The sequence below is a fragment of the Scyliorhinus torazame genome, chromosome 28, assembly GCF_047496885.1.
Source record: "Scyliorhinus torazame isolate Kashiwa2021f chromosome 28, sScyTor2.1, whole genome shotgun sequence".
Classification (NCBI taxonomy): Eukaryota; Metazoa; Chordata; class Chondrichthyes; order Carcharhiniformes; family Scyliorhinidae; genus Scyliorhinus; species Scyliorhinus torazame.
The window spans coordinates 32,997,373-33,024,947 of NC_092734.1; the positions used below are offsets into that span (position 1 = coordinate 32,997,373).

At 48.8% G+C, this 27,575-nt stretch overlaps 1 protein-coding gene across 1 annotated transcript in view; it reads right to left on the bottom strand.

The window, feature by feature from the left end:
• The window catches only part of ldb3a (LIM domain binding 3a), a 214,160-nt gene that overhangs the window by 93,367 nt on the left and 93,218 nt on the right, over nt 1–27,575 (bottom strand). The window contains exons 4-8 of the mRNA XM_072491352.1: nt 23,875–23,950; nt 16,040–16,497; nt 10,903–10,990; nt 9,942–9,961; nt 1,796–1,996 (exon numbers count right to left, since the gene is read on the bottom strand). Of these exons, the coding sequence (XP_072347453.1) occupies nt 1,796–1,996; nt 9,942–9,961; nt 10,903–10,990; nt 16,040–16,497; nt 23,875–23,950 (843 nt within the window). The remainder of the gene's footprint in view (nt 1–1,795; nt 1,997–9,941; nt 9,962–10,902; nt 10,991–16,039; nt 16,498–23,874; nt 23,951–27,575) is intronic.

The window sequence follows — 27,575 nt, forward strand, 5'->3', positions numbered from 1 at the left end:
GAACTTTTAAGGCCCCATCCAAAATTTAAGTAGGCCTCAAATTCCATTCTGAGCAAGGCCCCTCTGCCAGGGTCAGGGCTGCAAAGAAAGCAAAGCAGGTTTCAACCTGTGACTGAAACCTCCTCAGCATGGGCATGAGATGGAAGGAGGAAACAGCTCCCGTCACAGTGTCCAACACCAGCGTGCTACAAGAGGGCCGAACCTTCCAAGGCGCGGCAGTCACCACCCGATTGCCACTCTGTTTCCATTTTTTTACACCGAGATGGAGCTCCGTATTTCTGGCCCAAACTTCTGAACCGGGCCTCTTCAAAACTTTGGAACGTACCTGATCTTGGAGCCCATCCTCGGAGTGCAGGGTCATTGGGGGGAGCCAAGCCATGACCCCTTTTTATGGCACTAGCAGCTGTATTTTCGCAAGTATTCATTCACTAACACACTGAAGCTTTGAGACATTTAAATAACTTTTCAGTGTGTTAGTGAATGTGAGTGAGGTAAGTAGCGGCAGGGATGGTAGGATGATAGTGGCATAGTGGTAGGTTGCAAGGTGGCAGGGTGGTAGGTGGTGACTGGCAGGTGGTTGGGTGTCAAGATAAGGTCAGATGGAGCTTGAGGGTCCAGGAGTGAGTCACGGGGTTGGGAAGGTATTAGAGGGTCGAGGGAAGAGTTGGAGGGTCGGGGAGGGAGTTCAGTTGTATAGTTAATCAGGAGTTTGGTATGGTTATTTCCTGTCTAACATTTCTTGGTTAATTAACAAGGTAACTGAGTTTGAACTCTCCAAAGTCTTTGACTCCATTTCAGAGTTGGAGACTTTTCTGGAGGGATGCAGATGCAGGGGAGTTGCCATCGGAAGTTGAAACATCCTGGGCAATTCTTGAGGAGCTCTTACATTTGATTGCCTAGAGGTCTCCCAGCTCATCGTTTGTGATATGCCAGGTCCCTGACCATCTGGGAGACAAGATCTTGGCCATATAAACACACACACAGGCTGCATTTACAGGAAGCTTGTGCTGCAGGACAATTTTCTTCTCTTAATAGTTCGCTGGGTTGCATGAAGCTGCAGATCAAAGAAGCTCTCGCTCCCTGCAGTAACGGAGTCAAATAATTGCTGAGGAAATTCTGAAAATTATTACGTGAATGTTTGTCCCTGGAGTTGAAAAATAAAATCATACAAACTCAAACCAATAATTTCATGGATTAGCTGAAGGGGGGTCTGGTGTCGAATCCCAGCCCTTGCCACGTAGATGCGTCAATCTCTCAGGAACCTTTGTTTTGATTTTTTATATTCTGTGGAGTGGCAGGTCGACTGAGATGGGCTGTTTACACTGGATAGACAGCACAGAAACAGGCCATTCGGCCCAACCATTCTAGGCTGTTGGGCAGCACCAGTTAGAGTAGGGAGAGTGAAGCATGGAGGAAGATGGGGCCAAACTGTCATTCATATGGCTGCTACAATTCAGTGCTTCAGGGGTGAAAATTTCTCAAGTCAGACACCTCTCCCAAGTGTCTAAGATTGTTTCAATATCTGTCTACAGCCTCTTGCTAAAACTCCAATGATGGATATCTCTCTGCAGAGTTTGAAACAACAGGTTTCCAGAGGAAGGATTACACTTATAAAGCCAGAAGATTATTTAGCTTTCAACATGCTTTAATTAATCACCATCCTTTAACGAAATGTTAACAATTTATTTCTCATCAAAATGGCTTCACATTTCTGGTCTATAAACTTCAAAGATACACAATGGTTCCTCAAGGCCTTTGCATGCAAACAAACAGATCTTAGCTTTTCTTGGCCTACCTTGAAAGGTCACTGCCCCTGGCATGAGCCTGGCCAGCAATGGCATCCATGATGGCATCTTGGGAGTACATGCTGATGGGGGTGTTATACTGGGCATGGATGATGGTGGCCTTCCCACCAGGGCCTTTCACTTCAATAGGCTTGTGTGTGGACAACACGGAATCCTTCAGGACGTTGGGGTTGAAATGCTCCACATACTCGCTATCGGTTGTGGGAGTGAGAAAGGAGAGGAGAGCGTATTGTAAAAGGAAGGAAGCAATGCAGGGAAAAGTATCGCTGGTGATGGAGAGAGGCGGTGATGGGTAAGCAGAAGCTACTTATTTTAAATTTCTTTCCCCCGTTTACAGGTCCAAATACAACTCCCAGGAGGAAAAGACTACCTGCCAATCTTCCCTTTACCTTCCCGTCCCCTCACTTCTCTCTCTGGGGTTTCAATATTCAGAATACTCCATGTCATTTAGGACCCTCACTTCAAAAGGTTGGGGTAAGGGGCAACAGGGTGATTTTAGGACTCATCTTAAACTTGGTCAATCTGCCCTGTGCCTCACTTAGGAGGAAAGGAGCACGCACACTGAATGAAGTCAAGTACTGGATAGAGACAATCATGTAATTGAAAAGCTTCTGCTTAGTCAGACCCAATGTCTAGATCATTATCACCGAGACCTTGCAGGTCAATAGCTGATTAGGGGTTGTTCAAAGGAGCCTCAGTTTTTCACTACATTCCATCAGCCTCTCCCCACAAATAAAAATCATACAAATCATTTAAGCAGAAAAATGTATTGCATTTGCTGTGGTAACTTCCACGTGAGAATCCATTAACAGCTCGATTCGAAAGACATTGGAGAAAGCATTCAGATGTAAAGACGAGGAGCAGAATGTCAACTCAATCATTTCCTCTTCCTTCTGCTGTCACTCAAGTAATATATTTCTACTTTTCCTTTTTATAAAAGGAACTTGTTTGCATCCCTGCCAGAGGCATTAAGATGCTGAGGTAGCACAGACCACCTTCCAGACCCAACATGCATTGTACAAACCTGCTCCAATACCTGGCATGCATGTTGCAATCTGCCCGCTGACCAGCATGCATTGGTCAAACTCACCCTACCCAGCATGCATTACTCAAATCCACCCTACCCAGCATGCATTATTCAAACCCACCTTACCCAGCATACATTGGTCAAACCCATCCTCCCACCTAGCATGCACTGCAGAATCTAGCTCAAAGTCACCAATGTGAGCATCATCCCCCACCGTTTTCCCTACATCAAATCCCAGAATTGTCCCAAATTCATTGATCTGCATTTTATGCTAACAGTTTTTAATGGGTAATTCCTTTTTATAAAAATGTAATTACATGTGTACACAGGTGCCAATTGTTCTTTTCCCCCTCAATCTCTTGGCAATTGTCTAAAGTTAAAATGTAGTGTCTACCAAGTGGGGGATAGACCAGATCAGCTCGGGTCTTAAATATTGATCTCACGTCCAAAACAAGGAGAACATCAACAAAATGGTGACGAGTGCCTGGTCTTGGTTATCGAGAGTCTCACCCCAATATGCAGCACTTCGGATCTACTGAGTTTCTGGGATCTAACGCCCTTGCCCCAGACGCCACAAACGGGGACAAGATGGACCGGCACTTGTGGGGGTCTCCCAGGGGATTGAAGGCCCCCAGGTGTTGCCCTCTGGGCTGGGTGGCAGCCTGACACTGCTGGTGCCACTTGAGCAGCTTGGCACCGCCAGCTTGGCACCCTGGCACTGCCACCTGGGTGCCAACCTGGCATTGCAAAGGCGCCACGCTAATATATTTCCTGCATTGGGGATCGTGTCTGGGGGTTGCCCGAGCGTGAGGTGGAGTGTGGAAAGAGGGGTCACCCTTTTATGGTGAGTGGGGGATCGGGTCGGGGGGGGGATCAAGAGATTGGGACGTCATTTAAAAATGGAATCCTGATGACTTCCTGCTCTGAGGAGTTTTGATGGGCGAAGCTCCTCAGTGAAGGCAGTGAAGGAAAGAGGACTAAGTGCAGCCTCGGCAGGACGTTCCCCTCTGTGACCCCAAATTGAAACAGAGTCCCAATAGGTAGCATGGTGTTTCGTGGCGCTGAGGCCGGAAAACAACTGACTAAACACACTCGACATGGGACTCTGTTCCAACATTAGACCGTGCCCATTGAGTAATTCAGTTCTTTGAGGAAATGTTAGTTAAGCAATGTAAAGGGGAACCTGTAGATGTGGTGACAAGACATTTGACAAGGTGCAACATCAAAGGTTACTATACAAAATAAGAGCTTGTGGTGGAGGGGATTGCATATGAGCATAGATGGAGTATTGGCTAGCAAACAGGAAACAGAGTCGGCATAAATTGGTCATTTTCAGATTGGCAAGATGTAACAAGTGGCGTGCCACAGGGATAAGTGTTCGGACGTCAACTATTTACAATCGATATCAATGACATGGATGAAGGGACCGAATGTATGGTTACTAAATATTTTTTTATTCACTCATGGGACATGGACAATGCTGGCGATATCAGCAACAGTGAATGAACAGAAATATAACAAGTCAGTGTGGTACGTGTCTTTGATGGGAACTTGAAGGTGGTGATGTTCCCTTGTTCCTTTAGGTGGTAGAAGTCACGGGTTTGGAAGATGTTGTCGAAAGAGCATCAGTGAGTTGCTGCAGTATATCTTGTAGTTAGTACACGCTGCTGTCATTTGTGCATCGGTGGTGGAGGGAGTGAATCTTTAAGATGGTGTGTGGAGTGCCAATCAAGCCACACAAAGATAGGTAGGCCATAAGTTGTGAAGGGGACATAAGGGGCTGGATTCTCCAATTCTGGGGCTATGTTCCCACGCCGGCATAAAACGGCCACCGATTCCCCGTTTTGTTGGGGGCTGGCAGGAAGGCAGCGTAGAGACCCCAGCTCTAGCTGCCGGTACGGCCCAGAGAATTGCCGGGCCGGGGCTGCGCATGCGCGCGGCGGCGGTCTGCAGCGACTGTGCCATGTTTCATGGCGGATGCCGCACGCGGACCCAGCCCGCGAAATAGACCCCCCTTCAGCCGGCTCGCGCCCAGACCCCCCACCACAGTGCCTCCAGCCCCGAAAATGTTCACCCCTGCCCCCGAATCGGCCCTCCTCCGACTGTGGCGCCGCTGCACTGAGTCCGCAGCCGCCACGCTGAGTTCCCAACGGGTGAGACCACATGTGTCCCACGCCGTCGGGAACTCGGTGGGTCCGGGGCAGAGCAATCGGGGGAGGCGGGTCTCAGGCAATGGCCTGAGGCCGTGGTACATGGTGCAGTGTACTCTGTGAGCACACCGCTTTGGAGGGGGTAGAGCGATTTTGCATCGGTGACCAGAGAATCCAGCCCAAGGAGTCTGGAAAGGGATGTAGATAGGCTAAGTGGTTGGGCAAAAATTTGGCAGATGGAGTACAATGTAGGAAAATTTGAACTCATCCACTTTAGCAGGAAGAAAAGAAAAGCAATATGCTATTTAAATGGAAAGAAATTGGTGAAACAGAGGGATCAGACTGGATGAGGTGCAAAGGATGAGGAAGGCAAATTGAATATTGCAATTTATTGCAAGGGGAATGGAATATAAAAGTAGATAAGTTTTGCTACAGTTGTACAAGGCATTGGTGAGTCCACATCTAGAGTATTGTGTACAGTTTTAGTCTCCTTATTTACGAAAGAACATAGTGCATTAGATGCAGTTCAGACAAGGTTCACTCGACTTATTCCTGGGATGTTGGAGTTTTCTCATGAGGAAAGTTTGGGCCTGTATCCATTGGAGTTTAGAAGAATGAGAGGTGATCTTGTTGAAACATATAGGGCGCGGTCCAACGGTGACACTGTGAAAGCGCCCGGAAATTGGGGATCCTCCCATAGTGCATTGGGGCTTGGAGGGGGGGGATCGGGGGTCATTTCGGGGGCCTCGGAGATCAGGGCGCCATTTAATAATGGCTTCCCAATCTCACGCTGTACTGAAGAGTTCCAGCGAGTGGAACTCCTCAGTGCACAAATCGGGGCTATGTGGGGCCTTGGCCTTGTCTAACGCGGGTGGCGTTTTCTAGCCAGGTGTTTCTCAGCGATGCGAGCGCCAGGAAACACGCGGCTAAACGCGCTCGCTACGGAACTTTGTTCCCTCTTAGTTGAATCGCGCCCATAAAATCCTGAGGGGACTTGACAGGTTTAAAACGAAGGGGTCTCCTATTTAAGATAAAGATGAGAAGATTTTTTTTCTGTCAGGATGGTGAGGTGCGGAATTCTGTTTCTCGGAGACCTGTTGAGACAGGGTCATTAGTATTTTCAAGGCAGAGTTGGATAGATTCTTGACTAATAAGGGAGTCAAAGGGAGTAGACAGGAATGTTGATGCCACAATCAGATTAGCCATGATCTTATCTAATGTTGGAGCACACCTACTCTTGCTCCTAATTCCCATGTTTGTATATTCATAATCCAGTGGCCTCTGGAATTTAAAAAAAACGTGATAAAAAACAGAATGATCCAGGGAGGTCACACTACAAGGTTAAACAAATTGGGTCACGCAGCCTCAGTGAATACTGTTTATTTCTGTGAAGATGGAGAACTCCTCCAAACAAGGAAAGTTCTGCGTTGTGAGAACCTCAATCACTCCTAGGTCAGGTCCCTCTACACCATTTCAACTCTGACCTGGGAACAGCTCCTCCTGAACCAAAGCACTGTTCTCATTTCCCAACCAGCAATACAAGTTAGACAGCTTCTTCAGCAGGGCTCGATATGAACATAGAATATGGAACATACAGTGCAGAAGGAGGCCATTCGGAGCATCAAGTCTGCACCGATCCACTTTAAGCCCTCACTTCAACCCTACCCCCGTAACCCAATAACCCCTCCTAACCTTTTTGGACACTAAGGGCAATTTTAGCATGTCCAATCCAGCTAACCTGCACGTCTTTGGACTGTGGGAGGAAGCCCGGAGGAAACCCACACAGACACGGGGAGAACGTGCAGACTCTGCACAGTGACCCAGCAGGGAATCGAACCTGGGACCTTGGAGCTGTGAAGCCACAGTGCTAACCACTGTGCTACCGTCCTGCCCATGAACTTAAATTCCGATGAGTCTATGATGCTTCGCACATGCTGAGTGTAACACAAAGCTTGCCTTTTTACTCTGGGATTCCCTGCGGACTGCGTATAAGGAGGTGGAAATATAGAAGGAATTATTATTTTGCACTTTGGTCCTGTGACAGAGACTTGAGAGATACGAGTGAAGGTCAGAGATTAGGCTGGAGACATATTCTCCAGCCCATCTGAAACAATGGAAAAGCTTTGCACCTTGAAACCTCTCACCAGCATCTAGTTATCAAATCCAATTACTGACCCATTAACACGAAACACTCTATTTCATAACTCAGTTTGGGTCCGGGCATCTCTTCACCTGCTCACGCGAAGATCCATTTATAGCTGTGAAACTAGACAGAGTTGATGGCCAATTCATCCAGAGCGAGTTACTACTGCCACATCAATCAGATTCTTATCATCTTCCACTCGGGCAGGAAGGTGATACCACAGCATGATGCTGATGGACAATTCTGATCACTGCCTTTTCTGCAAGGGCTGCCTAAAAGACAGACAGATCCAGGGATCTGGTTTGGGGGCAAGGTGGAGGGATCACACGCCGAGCCATGGTAGGTACCCCCCTGTTCGAGAGGTTTAGCCCCTATGAAACTGAGCCAGTCCTCCCAAGCCTAAAGAAAAATGTATTCATGTACACACAAGTTCTTTAGCCGTCGCTGGAGTCCAGTTTGATGATAGCGGTGACCAATTCCTCGTAATCTTATTCTTAGCGAAGGTTTTGTGCATTGTAGAGACATGCAATAAGTATTAACTGATGCATGTTCCACTAAGGCCGTTAATTGTCTCTGGGGTTTCTGGGACACACTCTAACACAGCCGCAAGGCAAGGGCAAGATCCGCCAACAGTCCCTTCAACTAGAATTTAAAGGTTTAGTTAAATAGGGCTTGATAGCTCTCAGAGTGGCAGGTTTCAGTATAAATGTGACCAATGCCCGCCCCCCGGTAATTTAGGGCCAATCTATCACAGAATGCAAATGGGAATTCGAGCCCTGCACCATAAATCCAGGAGTTCTCTCCATCAGACTGTTCCCAGTCTTTATCATTTTCCCTCATTTTATTTCCAGCTTGCCTGCATACGCAGGTTCCCGGACCACACCAGGAAGAAGGTGGAAAGAGTGACAGAGCCTTTGGGGTTTCTTTGATGCGTTTTGGAATTTCCAATCTAAATCTAAACCGATTAGACAGGAAGTGTTGGAAATAAACTGACGGGTGATTCACTTCATCCAAATCAACAATCTTTTATTTAAAATTCTGACTCCGCTGCTGTGTACTTCTGACATTTGTCGGTCATTCTTGTCTCTCTGGGCAGGAATCGTCTGGCCGCCCATGCCCTGCGACCAGAGAATCCCGCCGAGGTCAACGGACTTTTCCATTGCCCGCGTCTCGCCCGTGGCGATCTTGCGGTGAACGGGGCAGAAGGATCCAGCCCTCTGCTTATTTGATGTGGCGATGCCAGCGTTGGACTGGGGTGAGCACAGTAAGAAGTCTTACAACACCAGGTTAAAGTCCAACAGGTTTGTTTCAAATCACTAGATTTAGTGCTCCGAAAGCTATGATTTGAAACAAACCTGTTGGACTTTAACCTGGTGTTGTAAGACTTCTTACTCTGCTTATTTGAGCATCTACATCTTTGACTCTCTCCATACTTTTAGACGTGTGACCCCCATTCCCCTGCCCATAAGCATTTTGTTTTGGACGTCCTCAGCTGTGAAACCTTGTTTATGGCCACGGGTGGGTTCTTCCAATTGTTCAAGTTGGTGAGATCTTGTGGCTTTCCCTGCGGTGTGGAGTGGATTCAATGGGAAATCCCATTGACAGCGGCGAAGCCAGAAGACCCCGCTGCCAGCTAATGACAGCCTGCCTCCTGCCACTGAGAAACACTCTGGAGGCGAGAGAATCTCACCCCATGAGTCTGCCTCTTGGATCATCTACTGGCTTCAGCTTATTTTCGCAATTTTGTCCCTTTCTCCATTAACCCTTTCCCTTTCTTTCCGCCACTCATTGCTCTTTCTCTTTGTTGCTGTTTCTACTCTTTCTACCCTTCCACCAATGGACTATGCACCTGCAACAACACTGCATAAATTCCAAAACTCTGCTTCCATATGTAACCTGCACCAAGTCCGACTCACACGTTATCCCTGTGCTCAATGGCTTAGTCCACTAACATTCCCACGCAAGTTTTCCAAACCCTCCCTATATTCCTCCAGCCCTTCGATTCTCTGGGAATCCTGCATTTCGCTATCTCTGGTTCCTTCTGCACATCCCAATCCCTTTGCGCCAACAATGACCTGAAAACCCACCCCTGAACCTCTCCGCTTTTATCTTTTCTTTTAGATCCTGCTTGAAGTCTACCACTTGATCCAAGCTTATAGTCACCGAAGCTAATATCTCCTTCTATGGTTCAGTGTCATGTTTTATTGGACAATACACCTGCACCTAATGTTTTCCTATGTTAAAGGTGTTGGATATATATATATATATGTGCAAGGGTTGCCACATATAAGTGGAACCTGTGCACTCTATAATGTCCTGGGTGATTCATAGACGCTTGCAGCAAAGAAGAAGGCCAATCGGCCCATTGTGCCCATGCTAGCTCTTTGCTAGACCAAACCAAAACATATCACACAGACCTGCTTTCAAGCAGCAAGCATTCTTTATCTACAATGGGATGATTTCCAAAACTTTGTTGGAAAAATTGATTTTGAGATTATCCGTACTGATGCTTAAATCTGAGGAACTCTGATAGAAGTTCTCCTCTTTCTGTTGTGTTGTATGGTGCAGTCAGGGGTGGGACAAACCCACATTGTTGCTGCGTATTCAGTATGAAATGAAATACGACACCACAGCATTGACTGTAAGGCAGTTTGAGCTTCAACATCTGAGAAAATGACCTCAAATTGCGTTCATGCTGCACAGCAACGCAGAGAAGGAGCAAACACAGCAATTTGGAGCAACACGGGGCCTCTTCATGCTGCCCTTTAACAGATCACATCACACCACACACTACCACAATATGGCCGCCCACTAACTTGGATGCAGTGTTGACGATCTGCGGGAGGAAAGAATTAAAAAAGGTTTAGTTTTCAAATCATACTGCGGTGCATCACAGTCCAGGCTAACCCAATCTGTCGCGTCTCACTTTCTGCAGAGGAATGGATTTCCTCGTTTGGTCCACATCCACCCCTATGGCGGGAAGCTCACCAATCTTCACTGCTATATACCAGTGGATCAGTGGATAATACATGCCATGGAGTCTGAATTCCACTGGATAAATATTGCACAGGATTGAAGTCAGATGTGGAGTCTCTCCGTGCGTGTGTGGTTGCACCAACGGATCTGTGATTGGACCTGGTAAGACCAACATTCAGGCCATCAAGTGTGAATTCACCATTCACTGTGCACAACTGCCAGTTATCAAGCATTACTTACACCCATTAGCAATGTTGACCTCAATGAGCACCGCCCCTGTCCAGGACTAAAGGTACACCACATACCCAACATACTAGGTATCTACCCTGACCCTTAAATTGGAAATGATAAGAGCATTTACAAAGAGATTCAGGACCAGCCGATTGAGAACTAAGAACCGAGGATGAGAGAAGCATAGTTTCAATGGCAGTACTTAGACAGTCATGAATTGTATTGAATTTATTTTCCTTATTCCGACCCGAGGTGACTATGGGTCACTTCCCCAATTCTGAGGCTGCTCCAAATGGGTTTGCCATTCTCCCAGTTTTGAATTGAACGGCCCCTTCTCCTGGGGAAAATGTGCTAAAGCCATCGTGAAGAAGCCAATGAGCCCAGACTGCATCCAGTCATATTCAGATCTCCAGGAGAGGTGCCGCAGTACCTGTCACCCATGCAACATGTCGTTTGGCAAGTGATTGAGAAGCCCCTCCAAAGTGGGGTCCAAGTACACTGGGCTACCATCAAGCTAAAAGGGAAGAGACAATCCGCAACACCAAGGGGAAGGAGAACAGTGAGCCATACTCCTGCCCCTGCAGTAAATGGCAGGCGAGGCTCAGACTGGGGCAACAGTTGTTCATCTTCAGACTGAGTCCTCAATGGTACCAGCCAGCTATAAGACGATTACACGGCTGGAGGAATAACTTTCAGTCCAGTTGATTTTGGATCACTTTGTGCCAGAGTCAGTGGCTGAAGGCAGCTCAGCTGAAAATTACATGACTGCAGTATCGCAATATGACCACTAGAGGCTAATAATCAACACTGGCGTTCGAGTGCCTCCTGTGGCGCAGTGGGTAACTTCGCCATCACTGAACCAGCAGATCTGGGTTTAAATTCCTCCCCAGGACTGATGGCCAAGGAAGGTATGTTCACAGTGCCGCCAAGCTGATTGCATGTCAACCTGTAAATCCTTCCTGCCTATGGTAGGTGGTAAGGGTGGGAGAGTTTCCTGAACACCCAGAGCCCGTGTGGTAGCTGCAATGTAACAGCATCCTCACAGTAAAAGGTTTTGTGTGTAAACTCTTGCTGTAGGCTCGGACGGACATTCTCTTTGCCTCGAGGGACTGAAAGAGCGAGAGAGAGAGAGCGAGAGAGAGAAAGTACCTATTGTGATATGGGCACCATGATGAGTGCTCATCATTTATTTTTAAAACAAGTTTGTTAAGATTTTCATGTCCTCTTTCCGTTTGAAATCCCAAAAGCAGCAGTTACAACTGAGACCCAAATACATTAACAACAAAACAAGCAGTTTCTCCATCTATTACCTCTGCCACTCCATCTCTTACACATATCCAGATGTGGAGATGCCAGCGTTGGACTGGGGGACTGGGTACATATCCAGATGGACAGCATTAGGGAAACAGGGTACTGAATTACAGATATTGAATCTTTATTACAACATGCAATGTTTTCTAGGCCAATACCACTTTAAATAATCAGTTACTCTTCAAAAATTGTTGACAATTATTCACAGCATCGATACTGATCTGGATTCAGTTGCCTTTTCCACAGCTACTCAAGCTTTCCCTTTGTGTGTCTCAGAATCCTCCTGTTAATTCACCCCTTCCCCACCCTCTTCATGGGCGATATGCTCCGGAAACGGCGCGATGTCCGCCGACTGGCGCCCAAAACGGCACAAATCAGACGGGCATTGCGCCGCCCCAAAGGTGCGGAATGCTCCGCATCTTTGGGGGCCGAGCCCCAACATTGAGGGGCTAGGTCGGCGCCGGACGAATTTCCGCCCCGCCAGCTGGCGGAAAAGGCCTTTGGTGCCCCGCCAGCTGGTGCAGAAATGACATCTCCGGGCGGCGCATGCGCGGGAGCGTCAGCGGCCGCTGACAGCTTCCCACGCATGCGCAGTGGAGGGAGTCTCTTCTGCCTCCGCCATGGTGGAGACCGTGGCGGAGGCGGAAGGGAAAGAGTGCTCCCACGGCACAGGCCCGCCCACGGATCGGTGGGCCCCGATCGCGGGCCAGGCCACCGTGGGGGCACCCCCCGGGGCCAGATCGCCCCGCGCCCCCCCCCAGGACCCCGGAGCCCGCCCGCGCCACCTTGTCCCGCCGGTAAGGTAGGTGGTTTAATTTACGCCGGCGGGACAGGCATTTTAGCGGCGGGACTTCGGCCCATTCGGGCCGGAGAATCAAGCGGTGGGGCCCGCCAACCGGTGCGGCGCGATTCCCGCCCCCGCCGAATCTCTGGTGCCGGAGACTTCGGCAACTGGTGGGGGCGGGTTTCACGCCAGCCCCCAGCGATTCTCCGACCCGGCGGGGGGCCGGAGAATCTCGCCCATGGTGACCACACTAGGCAAAGTAGCAATAGATCCTAGGAGGGTTTCCACCATCGTGATGAGACACTGTTGGATTGCAGTACTGGGTGACCCTTCCATCCTCGATACCGTTACAAAATCACTGCTCAACTTATGGGGAAGGACATCTTTCAAAGGGCGGAATTTTCCTGGAAATTGGTAAAGGTGTTCGCCAGAAATCCTCCCCCCTCCGGACACTAGCCCCTGACCATACACCACTGGGCAGTGTCAAGAGGCAGTGCTGGGGACCGTTCCATGGCATGACCCCCTCCCCCTCTCTTTCTCCCCCCCCCCTGCCGCCCGCCTGAGCGCTTCACGCCTTGGGAGATCAGTCATGATTCGTGATTCACGCTGTCCTGCCCTCGCACCGACGTGAAAGGATTTTCTGGCCATGGCCAGGGGACCGCGGGGGGGGATTGTGGTAAGGATTCAGAGGGGCCTAATAATTAGCTGCTAATGCATTCAAATGATGCTGCTGACGTTGAATGTCTTGAAACGTGCCCCATCTCTGATTTTGGTGGGGGGGGGGGGGGGGGGCGGGGGTAGAATCACGTCACCCGCTTACATTCCCGCTTGAGACACGATTTGGGAGTTCTCAAGATTGTCCACTCATGTTGCCAAACCCGCCCAATGAAAACGGGAGTAGAAAATCAGAGTTTAAATCTGTCCCTCAGACGGCCACACATTGCCCATTATCGTTATGATAAGGTGGGGAGGGGGCAGGGGTGGTTAACTGGTGCAATAAAAACCCTTCAAACATTCACACAAATAATCTCCCGAGTACAAACTCAAGTAAAATGGCAGCAAAACCACAAAGCAATGCAGGAGCTCAAATACGACCCAGGATTACAGTCGGGACAAAACACTAATATACAAAATAAAATGACCCTCAGCGGACAATCAAAATTGAAATCCAGCCAATCTCAGGCTCGGGTTCTCCCATACTGCACTCCAGCATTTTGGAGGATTACCACTTCCATGCCAGGACCACATGTTGCCGATCCTCATGACTGTCTACACTCTCACCATCTCTATCCCTGGGCACTGCCAGGCCCCCCCCCCTCTCTCCCCCCCCCCCCCCCCCTCTCCCCCCCCATCTCTGCCTCTGCCCTCCCCAAGCCACAGCAAGATGGATCAAACACCACCTGGAAACGGCCTACCCAAAACTAACTGCCTTCTTGCGAAGTCAGCCTTCGAAAAAATAATTCGGGCAATGTTTTGCTGGCTCATCCAGCATTTATTGCCCATCCCCAAGGGTAATTAGGAGTGGGTATTAAATGCTGGTTTAGCCAACAACCGCCCACATCCCGGGAGTGAATTAAAAAGAAAGCTTTTCGATCATCGCTCAGTCACCTCAGTGCTCAGAGAGGAAGCATTTTCCAGTCTCGCCACCTGAAGTGTCAGCTTTCCCTAATCACAGGACAGAGAGAAAAGTGAAACCTCTTCAATTAAATCCCTGGATGCCTGTGTAAATCAGGGCCAAAGCTGCCTCAGGCACAGGCAGAGTAAGACTGCAATCTGCTGTCCAGCCAGCTCCCAAATCTTTAACAAACATTCTCAGGTTGCGAGCATCACTGGCACTTATTGGGCACCCCTAGATCCCCTCAGTTGGTGAGCCTTCTTGAATTGTTACGGCTTGCAGGAAGGGGCAGAGGGCTTCATTTCTTAAAGGCCAAGAATGGTCGGTTGAGTTTTTAAAATGACAATCCGACAGCACCATGGTCACTTTTAATAATACCAACTTTTTATTTTCAGACTTGTAAAGAACGGAATTCAAATTCCCAAACTGTGGTGGTGGGATTTGAGCTCACAATCCATGGATTATAGTCCAGGCTGCTGGATTAATAGTTCAATTACATAACGGGCACACTACTTTATGTTTCTTATAAATTTGGAGTACCCAATTCATTTTTTCCAATTAAGGGGCAATTCAGTGTGGCCAATCCGCCTAATAATAATAATAATCGCTTATTGTCACAAGTAGGCTTCAATGAATTTACTGTGAAAAGCCCCGAGTCGCCACATTCTGGCGCCTGTTCGGGGAGGCCGGTACGGGAATTGAACCCGCGCTGCTGGCCTTGGTTCTGTATTACAAGCCACCTGTTTAGCCCACTGTGCTAAACCAGCCCCTCATCTGTGCTAAACTAGCCTGCACATCTTTGGGTTGTGGGGGCGAAACCCACGCAAACATGGGGAGAGCGTGCAAACTCCACACGGACGGTAACCCAGAGCCGAGATCGAACCTGGGACCTCGTCGCCGTGAGGCAGCGGTGCTAACCACCGTGCCACCGTGTGCTGCCCCCGGGCTCAATACTGACAGATCAAAGGCTACATTTCCACAGGGTTGTTGGATCTGTGCGAACCAATTTGACTTTGCATCAATGTTACAGTCAATCGTGAAATGGGCCCATCAGGTGAAGTAGCCTAAACTTAACCCCCCCCCCCCCGGCTACATAACAACTGGTGTTAACACTCTTCTAATTATCCCCAGATTCCACAAGAAGCACTGTCCATTTATAATAAATTAAAGAATTGAAGAATCTTTAAACTGTCTCACAGATCAACGAGAAGCAGCAGTTCCACTTGACTCCGCACATTGTAATTCCTGGATTAATTTCAGGAACCGGCGGAAATGGGAATCTGCTGGCCATTGCGCACTTGATATTTATCGGTCAGTGTAAACACACGATGACCGGTGGAGAGAGCCCCCAAACTGTTTTCCAGTGTAGTAGTTCTCCCTTCGCTTGGCTGTGTCCCTTTCCAGCCGGTGCCTCTGGTTTGGTCACTCAGTTTAGTAGCTCCGCAAACAGCGCAGTATTCCAATGGCATCACCTGCTTGGGAAGCTCCACCGAACAACCAGCACCTAATCCAACCCCTACGGCTGGTATCAAAAGTTATGGAGCCAATCTGGGTCGACACAGTGAAGATACAGATCAGCCATGAAGTAACTGAATGGCGGACCAGAGCGAGGGGGTTGAATGGTCTCTTCCTGTTCCTATAGGGTCACTTTCTCATACATGGTTGGATGCTTTAGAATTCTGTAGTCCTCTCTGATCTAAGAGGTGACAAGACAGAGGTGACTGCCCCTAGGAGCTGCATATGTGATTGGCAGTGGTAACGGTGTCAGCTTGGATGGGGTGCTGCTGCTGATGGACAATTGCTGGTACCAGTCAGGCAAACAAAACTGGAGGCAAATGACTCGGCAAGGGGGGGTGGGAATTAGAAACTGCTCACCCGGCTGCTTAGTGAGGGGCAACTTGGGAGTACTTTAAAAAACAAGTCCGTTTAAAGCCACAAACTTAGCGGGCTCGTGGCCAGCTACCCAGCATGCACTTAGTTACAGTTTTAATACTTACCCTCGGAGGAGCCCACCTGCAGAAGCCCTGCCTCGCCGGCCATCCCTCTGTACTGTTGCCCTGACCAATTCTTCAATAGTCTCTTGAGAGCACAAGCCCATGGGGCTGTTGTACTGCCCATGGTGGCTGGAGCTCGGTGTCGCACCCACAATGCCAGCTACGTCATAAACCCTTGCTGGCGCCCGAGAAAGGCTGACCCCTCTTCGAGGTGACAGGTCAGAGGTCAGAGAAGGAGCTGGCGAGAACGTCGAAGTGGTCACGGATGACGTCTGCCTGAGAGATGCTGCCAGTTCCAAGCTACGAGACAAGCTGCTGTCCCTTGTGCTGAGGTAATCAGAGGACGTCCCGTTAGCTGTGAACATGCTATCAGAGGCCCAAGCAGTTTGGCTCAGCTGGGACTCAGGGGTTGACGTCAGTTTTCCACTCAGACAGCTGGTGCCGATTCCTGAAGCTGGCCCCTGCAGCAACACACACACCCGAGCACAGAACAAAAGACAAAATAAAATCACAGATCACATGTAAAAACAGAGCACACCGCTGATCAAAGCAAAAGAAAATAATTAGTGGGCCCAAATTATCCAGCATTCATTGATGACGCTCGTCACTTGGCTGAAGAGAGTCTTTGACGGCAGGGAGGAGCTACATCAGCCAGAGCAGGTGGCTTAGTCTGAGAAAAGCTAACTGGAAAAGTCTCAAACTGGAAACTGGGCGCCAAAATGATGATGTTGAAGCGAACACCTGCTCTTTATTGAGATTGCCAGTTAATAACACTTTCCAATGAAAAACTTCTTCAAGTAACATCCTCAATTATTTGAGCCGTGGATTATGCAGCGATTTTACTGTCGGATAGTTTGAGAAGGAAGTCGGAGGCCTCAGGTCTACCTTACCTTGAATAGGAGTTTTGAACCGCTTGCTGTTGGCCTTGTTCTCAACCACATATTGGTTGTGTAGCCAACTGAGTTAATTACAGCCCCTCCCCCCCCGCCCCACCCGCAGCCCACCTCAGTAAACAAACTTACATCACCCGTAAGTCAACATTTAAACCCGTGGGTGATCCCACCACCAGCCCCAATTTAATTCATTCCTTGCCTGAATGCTCCTTTGTCCACCTCACCTTACCGCAGATACCAAAAACCCGAATTAATTTCTGACAATGGGTCACTGTCCGCAAACATGTTTCTTTCCCACAGATGCTGAAAGAACGGTTGAGAGGTTCCAGCATTTTCTGTTTTTGTTCTATGGCCAATCTCTAATTATGGACTGGGTAAAGAAAACTGCAATCCAATAACTATATAATAGAGAAACGCTGACATTTTATGAAATAGATCATAGATCCATCTAGCCTACTCTTCCAAACCACCCATTAGTTTCCTTACTGTCATTCTGGAACCAACACACTTCCATCTCCTTTCCAATACCAATTCCACTAGTCCTTTTACAAAACACTGATCCGTCACTCAGTTTGATTTGTTCCACTAATAAGTTTGTTGTTCAAAATTCTAGAACCCTCTTGCTGAAACGCATTGCCCAAATTTCCCAATTTTCCTTCAACGTCATAGCTCAAACTGTCAACGGATGTCCTGGAGTCCTGTGCCCAACACAACATTGCAGGATCAAACGTCTCTACGCTCGTAAATCTCAAGGCACTCATCATATCCTGCCTCATCCTCTTTCCGAGTCAGGATGGATAACCTTTCCTCAGGATGGACAACCTTTCCTCAGGACTCAGATCGTTAAATTCACGAACTAACTTCATGGCCCTCCCTTAAACTCCCTTCAATAAATCTGCATCGTTCATACAATATGATCAGAATAGTACACCGTGCCCTAGGAGGTTCCTTCAAATCCAAACGTAACTTCAACATAATATTCTGAGACTGAAGAATAACCCCCTTAGCCGTGGATCCCAACATTTTATTTGCTTTCTTTATTAATTTTTAAACTGTGTAAAGACATTTCATGACCTCTCCACCAGATCTCCTAAATCTTTTCCCTGTTACCGCAAGCACTCGACCACACAACATACATTCTTGCTTCTGTGTAGGTTCATTGACCTGACACGTGTTGAGTCCCAGCTGCCACCTCTCCACCCACTCCCTGACTACTCCACTATACTCCAATTCCTACATCCAAGTTGAGAGTAGGCGTCCTTGAAACGGGAGCGTGTTTATCTTCCGACCCAGAGTGATTCCTGTTCCATTCAGGGATTCTGTCGGTCCGTACAAATTTGATCGAAAAGAAAGCTGGAATGATTTATTTGAAGGAAGATCATTTAAGGTCTTGGGTATTGTGTCCACTGGATGAAGTGAATTCCCAACATCTGACCTGATCCTTAACTATCTCAGCACACGTCTCAAACACAGAAGAGCTGCAGCCAAGTTGTGGTTTCTTCTTATGGTCCGTGCAATCACCTCACAGTATAAGTGACAAAGGTTCATCAGCTATGGGAAGACAGAACATTGTAGCAATTCACTTGAAACCACAATTCCTTCCCCTGCTTCCATTTTACTCCTTTTCCCTCCTAGAGACTCTGCCCTTCGAGGCCGGGACAGTTTCCTTCAACAGTGGTCATCACCGACTGTGGTAGTCACCACTGATGTATTATACTGTATATATATATATATCTATATATATGGGTTTTACGGTAAGGCCCCTGTACTACAGGTACGGGGGTAGATCCCTGCCTGCTGGCTCCGCCCAGTAGGCGGAGTATAATTATGTGTGCTCTCCGTACAGCAGCCACCTCGTCAGCTGCTGTAGGAGGCTACACATCTCTGTGTAATAAAGCCTCAATTACATTCTTCTCTCGCCTCGTCGTAATTGATAGCGCATCACCGACTAGCTCATTTGTGAGTCCATTCTTCCCCCGAGGCGTTGGTTGGTGGTGCAGCTGTGAAGGATATGACAGCCAGCCGTCACCTAATAACCCCCTTACACCAGGATTCCCGGGCTGGTACTCAGGAGCCTTGGCTGGTTTTAGAAGCCTTCTGGTCGGAGGGTGAACCAGGGCAGTTGCAGTATCCCAAGCCAAAATCAGCCCAGGAGCATTTTAAACTGAACAAGGAAGCTTACGTAAGTGTTTACATTTGGAATATTCAGTTGTGCTTTGCCCATGTGTGGTGGCAATGTGGAGCCTTAAAGTGAAACCGTTAGGGGACAAAACGTCAGCTCAGATGCTGTCACGTTGTAAACCAATAGCTAATGGGAAACGTCTGGCCTGTTTGGGCTGTATGGAAGCATCTAATGCAGAATGATGATGGGTCAATACCGATCCATTGAACTCCCCACCATGCACAGACTTGCCAAGTTAAGTGATCAATTATTTTGAGAGGTTTAGGGATATTTATGATGCTGTGAAATTTGTTCTGGAAAAGCCGAATCACTCCAGATGCACAGCTTTGGCTGGGGGCATCAGAAGGAGTTGATTCACAGCTCGGGGGGGGTCCCAGGTTCAATTCCCCGCTGGGTCACTGTCTGTGTGGAGTCTGCACGTTCTCCCCGTGTGTGCGTGGGTTTCCTCCGGGTGTTCCGGTTTCCTCCCACAGTCCAAAGATGTGCAGGTTCGGTGGATTGGCCGTGATCGATTACCCTTAGTGTTCAAATAAAAAAGGTTAGGTGGGGTTACTGGATTATGGGGATAGGTTGGAGATGTGGAGTGCTCTTTCCAAGGGCCGGTGCAGACTCGATGGGCCAAATAGCCTCCTTCTGCACTGTAAATTCTATGATCTGTGATTTGGGAAATCCTGATGGAAAGTTACTGAGGTGTATTGTGTGGTTAGTGTTGTATAGGGAGGCACGGCGGCGCAGTGGTTAGCACTGCTGCCTCATCGCGCCGAGGACCCAGGTTCGATCCCGGGCCCGGATTACTGTCCGTGGAGTTTGCACATTCTCCCTGTGTTTGCGTGGGTCTTACCCTCACAACCCAAAGATGTGCAGGTTAGGTGGATTGGCCACGCTAAACTGCCCCTTAATTGGAAAAAAATTTATTGGGTACTTAAAATTTTTTTAAAGTGTTGTCAGCACTGCTGACGGAGGAATTACTAAACATGCCGGTATAAGAGAGCTGGATTAGGATGTACAAGAATCATCCATGGGTTTATAATTGTCCCAGCCACATACTGATGTTAATCCACCTCCCTCGCACATGATACCCCTTCCTAATCAATCCACGTTACTTTATTTGTGCAAGAGAACCTGCAGAGTCAGATTAAGAACCTCCAATTTTGCATGTGTAGCTGTCCCTGTGTGATACCGTGTGCATGCATGCTTATTAACAAGCTGTGGCAGAAGTCTTGTTAAATATGAAAGGATTAAGAGATTACTGCAATAGTCTGGCACTGGTAAAGAGTCAAACTGGATTTCCACCAGTCACAGAGATTATTGTCTGTACCTTCAACTCACAACTGGTCAGGCAAAATTTTATTTAAAAAAAAAAAAATTTAGAGTACCCAATTCATTTTTTCCAATTAAGGGGCAATTTAGCGTGCACCTACCCTGCACATCTTTGGATTGTGGGGGCGAAGCCCACGCCAGCACAGGGAGAATGTGCAAACTCCACACGGACATTGACCCAGAGCCGGGATCGAACCTGCAAACTCCGGGCCGTGAGAGAACAGTGCTAACCACTGCGCCACCGTGCTGCCCCTGGTCAGGCAAAAATAACATCATAATGTACAGTTAGAATCTTGAGGGGGGGAGGGAATCTGTTGATAATGTTTGTGTTTTATTGAATGGCGCCCAGCTCCTCACTCACGTTGGAATTGTAAAGGTACTCTCACGTATTGGAGCAGAAAGATTATAGATGTTAGTGAAAATGCCCTGCGTCACTTCACTGGGCAGTGCAGTGGTAACAGACAGTGTTAATACCTTTAAAGCCAGAAGTGTCAACAAACAATGCTTATAAACAGACAGAGGTGCGGAGGTGGGGGGGGGGGGGGGGGGTTATTTTGCAAAGCACAAGATCCAGCAGAATTGATGGCCATTTGCCCGAGGTGTAATGATGTAGTATGACCCCTCTACAGGTAGAAGAAAGTTGCTACATATTTTCCTCAAAGTTATGGCCACTAGTTTGTCGGAACCAGTGACTATAAAGTGGATTGCCTACTCCTTTTAAACAAGCTGTGAGCAGGAGCAACATCCACCAGTTAAATGGGCAGCAACAAAGGGTCAAAACTGTGCCCCAAATCCCTGAAAAGAATATAATTTCTCTCAAAGTCCTTTAGAAAAAAAGAGACAAAATTACCCAGCAGTCCAAGTCCTCAATAAGTACTTTGGATGAATAATCCTCAATTTCAGGATTGATTCTCTGATCCTGAGGCTAAGTGTTGACGCCATCGTAAACACCGTTGCATTTTACGACGGCATCAACAGGCCCCCAGCATCAGCGATCCTGCGCCCTACAGGGGGCCAGCGCGGCACTGGAGCGACTCACGCAGCTCCAGCTGCCGATACCGGCGTCAAACGGGCGCCGCGGGTCTGCGCATGCGCGCTGCGACCGGCACGAACCCGCGCATGCGCGCTATGACCGGCACGAACCCGCGCATGCGCGCTACGACCGGCACGAACCCGCGCATGCGCGCTAGATTCCTTCCCCGCGCCGGCCCCGACGTAACATGGCGGAGAGCTACAGGGGCCCGGCGCGGAGGAACATAGGCACCCAGCAGGAGAAGCCGGCTCGCCGATCGGTAGGCCCCGATCGTAGGCCAGGCCACGATGGAGGCCCCCCCTGGGGTCGGATCCCCCCCCCCCCCCCCCCAACCAGGCCGCCCCCCCCCCGCAAGATGGACGCCGAGGTCCCGTCGGGTAGGACCACACGTGAATGGCACTGGCGGGACTCGGCCTATCTCGGCGGCCACTCGGCCCATCGCGCAGGGAGAATCGCCGGGGGGGGGGCCGAGTAGAACAGCCGGCGCCGCGCCGACTGCGCCGGTGCCAATACCGCGGATTCTCAGGTCACTGGATAATCGACGGATCAGCATCGAAGCGGCGCCGCGTGAATTGCGCCCCCCCCCCCCCCCGCCCAAGGCGATTCTCCGACTCGGCCCAGGGTCGAGAATCCCGCCCACAGTATTTGTGTGCACGGGTGTGTGTATATGCGTGAGTGTGAGAGAGCGAGGGAGTGAGAGATAGGGAGTGAGAGTATGAGTGTGTGAGCATGTGTGTGAGTGTGCACTTGCTTCAGAGTGTGATAGTTTGCGCGTGTGTGTGTGTGCAAGAGTTGGGTAAGAAAGGGATAACAGTACAAAGCAACAAACTACCTGTAGCTCCCTTGTTAAAATTGATAAGATTAAGGGATTAACTTGATGGTCTGCTAAAAGACCCAATTAAGTGAGGCTCTCTTAAGGTTTTGCCCCAGATGGTGCTGTGACGTCACGCACAATGTAGACTTCTAGCATTTTGAGCAAGCAAATTGAAACTTCTGGGAATCATTCCTAGTTTGCCGTTCCCCCCCCATTTTTATGAAAAGTTGGTTCCAGTATCACATTCATCTGCGCAAAAGAGAGTCGGGGATAGAAAGAGTGTGCAAGAGAGCCACAGGTAAAAGGAGAGCTGTGAGCACGAGAGAAAGTGAGAGAGAACCATCTGTGATTCTCAAGGACAGAGATGCTGGTCCTGGCGAATGGAACTCTTCTCATTTGGGTATCATGGTCAAACAAAGCCAAATCAGTGCAGGTCTGATAGATGCAGAACAAGGACTCCCCTCTTCCCTGAACTCTGTCTGAACTGTGTCCATCAGCCCCAAGCTATATGGGTCAGCCCATACTGAATATTATGTTTCTCTCATTCGTATATAGCCTGATTAATCTCTGCTCCCCTAACTGTCTGGAGCTGCGGATAAAGGTAGCATCATTACTGCCCCCAGACTATTGTTCTATTTGTTCTTGAGATATGAGTATCAACTGACAAGACCAGCATTTCTTGCCCGAATTGTCCTCGAGAGGATGATGGTTAGTCGCCTTCCTGAACCACTACAGATTGTGCGGTATATGTACACACACACACACACATGGTGCTCTTGGGGAGGGAGCTCCAGTATTTTGACCCAGCGACAGTGAAGGAACAGCGATATGGTTCCAAGTCAGGGTGATGTATGTCTTGGAGGGGAGCTTGCAGGCGGCAGTGTTCCCATACGTTTGCTGCCCTTGTCCTTCCAGGTGGCAGAGGTCACAGGTTTGGAAGATGCTATCGAAGGAGCAGTCAGATGACTCATCATCGATCAAACTTGGCACCTGCAACTCTGAGATAGTGAGCCTTGTGCCATCAGCAATTGTCACAATATAATCGTTGCTGCTGAATGTTAACTACTTCAGGGGGGCAGATTTCAGGATGCTCAGTTACACAAGAATTATTGAAAACACAAATGGTTAGTTGCTATTAATGAGCTAATTTAGTAAAGTTAATTAGGAACCTAATTTAAAGGTGTCACATTCCTGACAGAATTTGGCAAGTCAAGACAGCAGCAATCAAAACATAACCTGTCCCTTCCAAATAGAATGAAGTCACCAGTGATGCCGGACAGGCAGTCCGAATAGGCAAGTTCTTCTTCCCATCTTCCCTCTTTGATTCTTCTCCCTCCATGCAGGTGGGATTGGCGTGAATTCTGGGTGAAATGTTGTCACCAGCGCCTGTCGCATTTTGCTCAGGGCCGTGCGTATTGATATGTCGTGTCATTTACCTCCACATTGGCATCTTGTGAACGGGGAGATGTTCTACACAAGGTGTTCAGGCCCTCAATAAAATCAAAAGTCACGAAGCGGCAATTATACAAGAGAGGATATAAGAGAGTGGGTGTGCATTAATTGCAGAGCCACCATCAACCGCGGCACTGACCTTACCTTCTGATGAGGGATAACTGGCATGGGAGAGTCCATACGAAGAGCTGCTGTGGGCACTGGGCCAGGACGTTTGGATCTGAAAGGACAAAGCAATTTTTTTCTTTGAATATTTTTAAAACTACGAACAGTTCCTCCCGCTGTATCTAGATAGGCTTAGCATCAGCCTTTTAAAAGGGTTTTTCCCAGACAATTGCGAGAGTCAGGTTCTGGTTACAATCGTCTCTTTCTTCCCACGAACAAATGCCTGGAATGGCCCTGTGGTGGCAGTGGTATTATCATAACTATCAGCATTACAAGGGTTAATGTAGTAGCATGAATAGCCAGTAGAGGGAGCTGCAGATACTACTATATAAAGCAGTGATGCCAGATCTCAGGAGCAGTCAGCAGGAGACAGCTAAAGAAGGTCATCGGAGCAGTTATTGTGAGAAGGTTAGATTATAGTTATACCAATGAGTGAGATTACCTCAGGTGAGAAGCTGCACCCCCACCAACAATCCAAGCTGCGTGTCAGCTCCCCCGCCTCTCAATAATCAGGTAAACAGCACATCAGCCACAAAATTCTACCCCAACCTCAAACAAAGCATGTTTATAGTCCCCATTAATCCCCACTGAGCAAGATCTCAGGCCTCAACCCTTTTCAGTACTGATCAACCAGTTAAACCCACACTCCCCCGACCCAATTGCTGTATTTCCAGTTCCAACCCCACCCCCCCCCGCCCACCGTGTCTTCCCCTTCTCCGACCTGCCATTGTTCTTTACCGCCCACTCCATCACATGCATTCAATTATCCTCAATGCTCCAATCGGGCTTCACCTGGAAAATTCACCATGCTCTTGACCAAACTGGGGATAAACTGGCTCACAGAGAATCTCAAGATGTTTCTTTTTTAAAAGAAAAGACAATTGGTTCATGGGATGAGGAATGCTGGCTGGACCAGCATTAATTGCCCATCTGTAACTGCCCTCAATAAGGTGGTGATGAGCCGGCTGTAGTGTAGGTATACCCACTGTGCTGTTAGTGAAGGGGTTCCAGAATTTTGACCCAGTAACAGAAGGAACGGCCGATATATTTCCAAGTCAGAATGGAGGAGAACTTGCATGTGGTGGTGTTCCCCTGTACCTGTTGCCCTTGTCCATCTAGATGGTAGAAGTTGTGGGTTTGGAAGGTGCTGTCTAAGGAGCCTTGGTGAGTTACTGCAGTGCACCTTGTAGATGGTACACATGGCTGCCACTGTTCATTGGTGGTGGAGGGAGTGAATTTTTTTTTTAGTTTAAATTTAGAGTACCCAATTCATTTTTTCCAATTAAGGGGCAATTTAACGTGGCCAATCCACCTACACTGCACATCTTTGGGTTGTGGGGGTGAAACCCACGCACACACGGGGAGAATGTGCAAACTCCACACGGACAGTGACCCAGAGCCGGGATTCGAACCTGGGACCTCAGTGCCGTGAGGCAGCAATGCTAACCACTGCGCCGCCGTGCTGCCTGGACGGAGTGAATGTTTAAAGTTGTGGATGGGATGCCAACCAAAGAGAACAAAGAACAGTACAGGAACAAGCCAGCCTGAGTCTCTGACCGGGAATCCTGTACAGATGACTCCAGCTCTCATTTCTTATTTTCCTTGCAAAAAGGCTGTAACCTATGATAACCACATGTCATCAAAATTCAAGACCCCAGACGATTCAGTATAGCCACTCGAGGCCAGTAGTCAAGGCGTAGTGTTTGGGCAGGAGATGGTTGACATTACTACACTGTCTCAAGCTCAGTCAAATGGGAGATCATTCATGGTGGGTGAGGTGGAGAAAAATGGTAAAAAGAAAATGCTCAGAACAAACACATTTCTGAAAATATCTCTCTGATACGTAGTGGCGAAACCCTCTGGTTCAGAGGGTCCCGTCTCTCCTTTATTCAGATACATCTTCAATATAAACGGGACCACGGCTGGGGAATGGAGTGGTTTTATGAGGCTGAATTGTTTCAAGATTGTTCTTGAGACTCCGTATTGGAAGTGCCTCTGCAAGCCTGCTGGTATAGGCCCAATCTTTCCTCATAATATAACCCCTTCACCCCAGGATCAGTTGAGTGAATCTTCTCTAAACTGCTTAGGCGACAGTTATATCCTTGCTTAACTGAGGAGACCAAAACTGTATACAGTACTCTAGATGGGAGGGTCTCACTGAGGCTGAAAACGTTGCCTATTTTCATAGCCGATTCCCCTTGCAATTAACCAAAACATTCCATTTGCCTTCCTAAGTATTTGCTCCACCTAAATATTAACGTTTTGTGATGTGGTGCAGGCAGATTGAATCGAGGCATTCAAAAGGCATCGGGACTGTTACTTGATCAGGAAACGTGTACAGGGCTACTGGGAGAAGGCAGGAAAATGGAGCAAAGTGAAATGCTCATGCTGAGAGCTGGTGCAGACACGATGGGCTGGATAGCCTCTTGTTGAGCTGTAACAATTCTATAACTCAGTTTCAGTGGGCGGTATTCTCCGACACCCCCCCCCCCCCCTCCGGCCGGGTCGGAGAATCGCCGGGGGGGCGGCGTGGATCCCGCCCCCGCCGGCCGCCGAATTCTCCGGCACCGGAGATTCGGCGGGGGCAGGAATCGTGCCGCACCGGTCGGCGCCCCCCCCCCCCCCCGGCGTGAATAAAACCACCTCCCTTACCGGCGGGACCAGGCGGCGCGAGCGGGCTCCGGGGTCCTGGGTGGGGGGGGGGGGGGGGGGGGGGGGGGGCGCGGGGCGATCTGGCTCCGGGGGGTGCCCCCACGGTGGCCTGGCCCACGATAGGGGCCTACTGATCCACAGGCGGGCCTGTGCCGTGGGAGCACTCTTTTACTACGCGTGTAGGTCTCCGTGATGGCCGACGCGTAGGGGAGAATCCCGCCCAGTGTGTCTGAACTTGCTGTAGTTTATTATACTGGCAACGTACAAAGACCGTGATGGACATAAAGAATAAAATTCAACAAAACCTGTAGTGCGCAGTGAGTCAGTAGGATCAATTAATTCCAATTAATTCGGCAGCCAATGGCGTGACACAAACTGCTGCCCAAATTCCACAGGGATTTAGAGTTCAATTACAAATATGTCCTTATAAGAGAAGGAAGGAACAAAGAAAAAAAAGAGGAAGATGGAGCAGGAAAGCAAAAAATTAAAGTGAAAGTGCCAATGAACTCCATAGGGTTGGTCTCTCATGTTGAACTAATTTACATCACAGATGAAAATGAAATGAAATGAATGAAAATCGCTTATTGTCACAAGTAGGCTTCGATGAAGTTACTGTGAAAAGCCCCTAGTCGCCACATTCCGGCGCCTGTTCGGGGAGGCCGGTACAGGAATTGAACCGTGCTGCTGGCCTGCCTTGGTCTGCTTTCAAAGCCAGCGATTTAGCCCAGTGTGCTAAACCAGCCCCAGATGCATGGCAGGAGGTTCTGAAGGATTTAGAACTGTTCCTATTTGAGAGAAATCAAGGTTTTGTTACTCTGCTATCAGTTTAACTTTGTTGCTAGCTGCCTTGCTTCTGAGTCAGGGGGCTGGAATTTTCCCTCGGGCTTCCGAACACCATTGACCAGGCTCGAATGAGGGTTAGAAGCCCGCACATTATGGGAAACAGTCGCCCGGCAGTGGTTTTCCCAGGAATTGGCCAACTAGTGGCTAGAGGGTGGGCTCGCTGACCAATTGCGGACAGTGGGAGG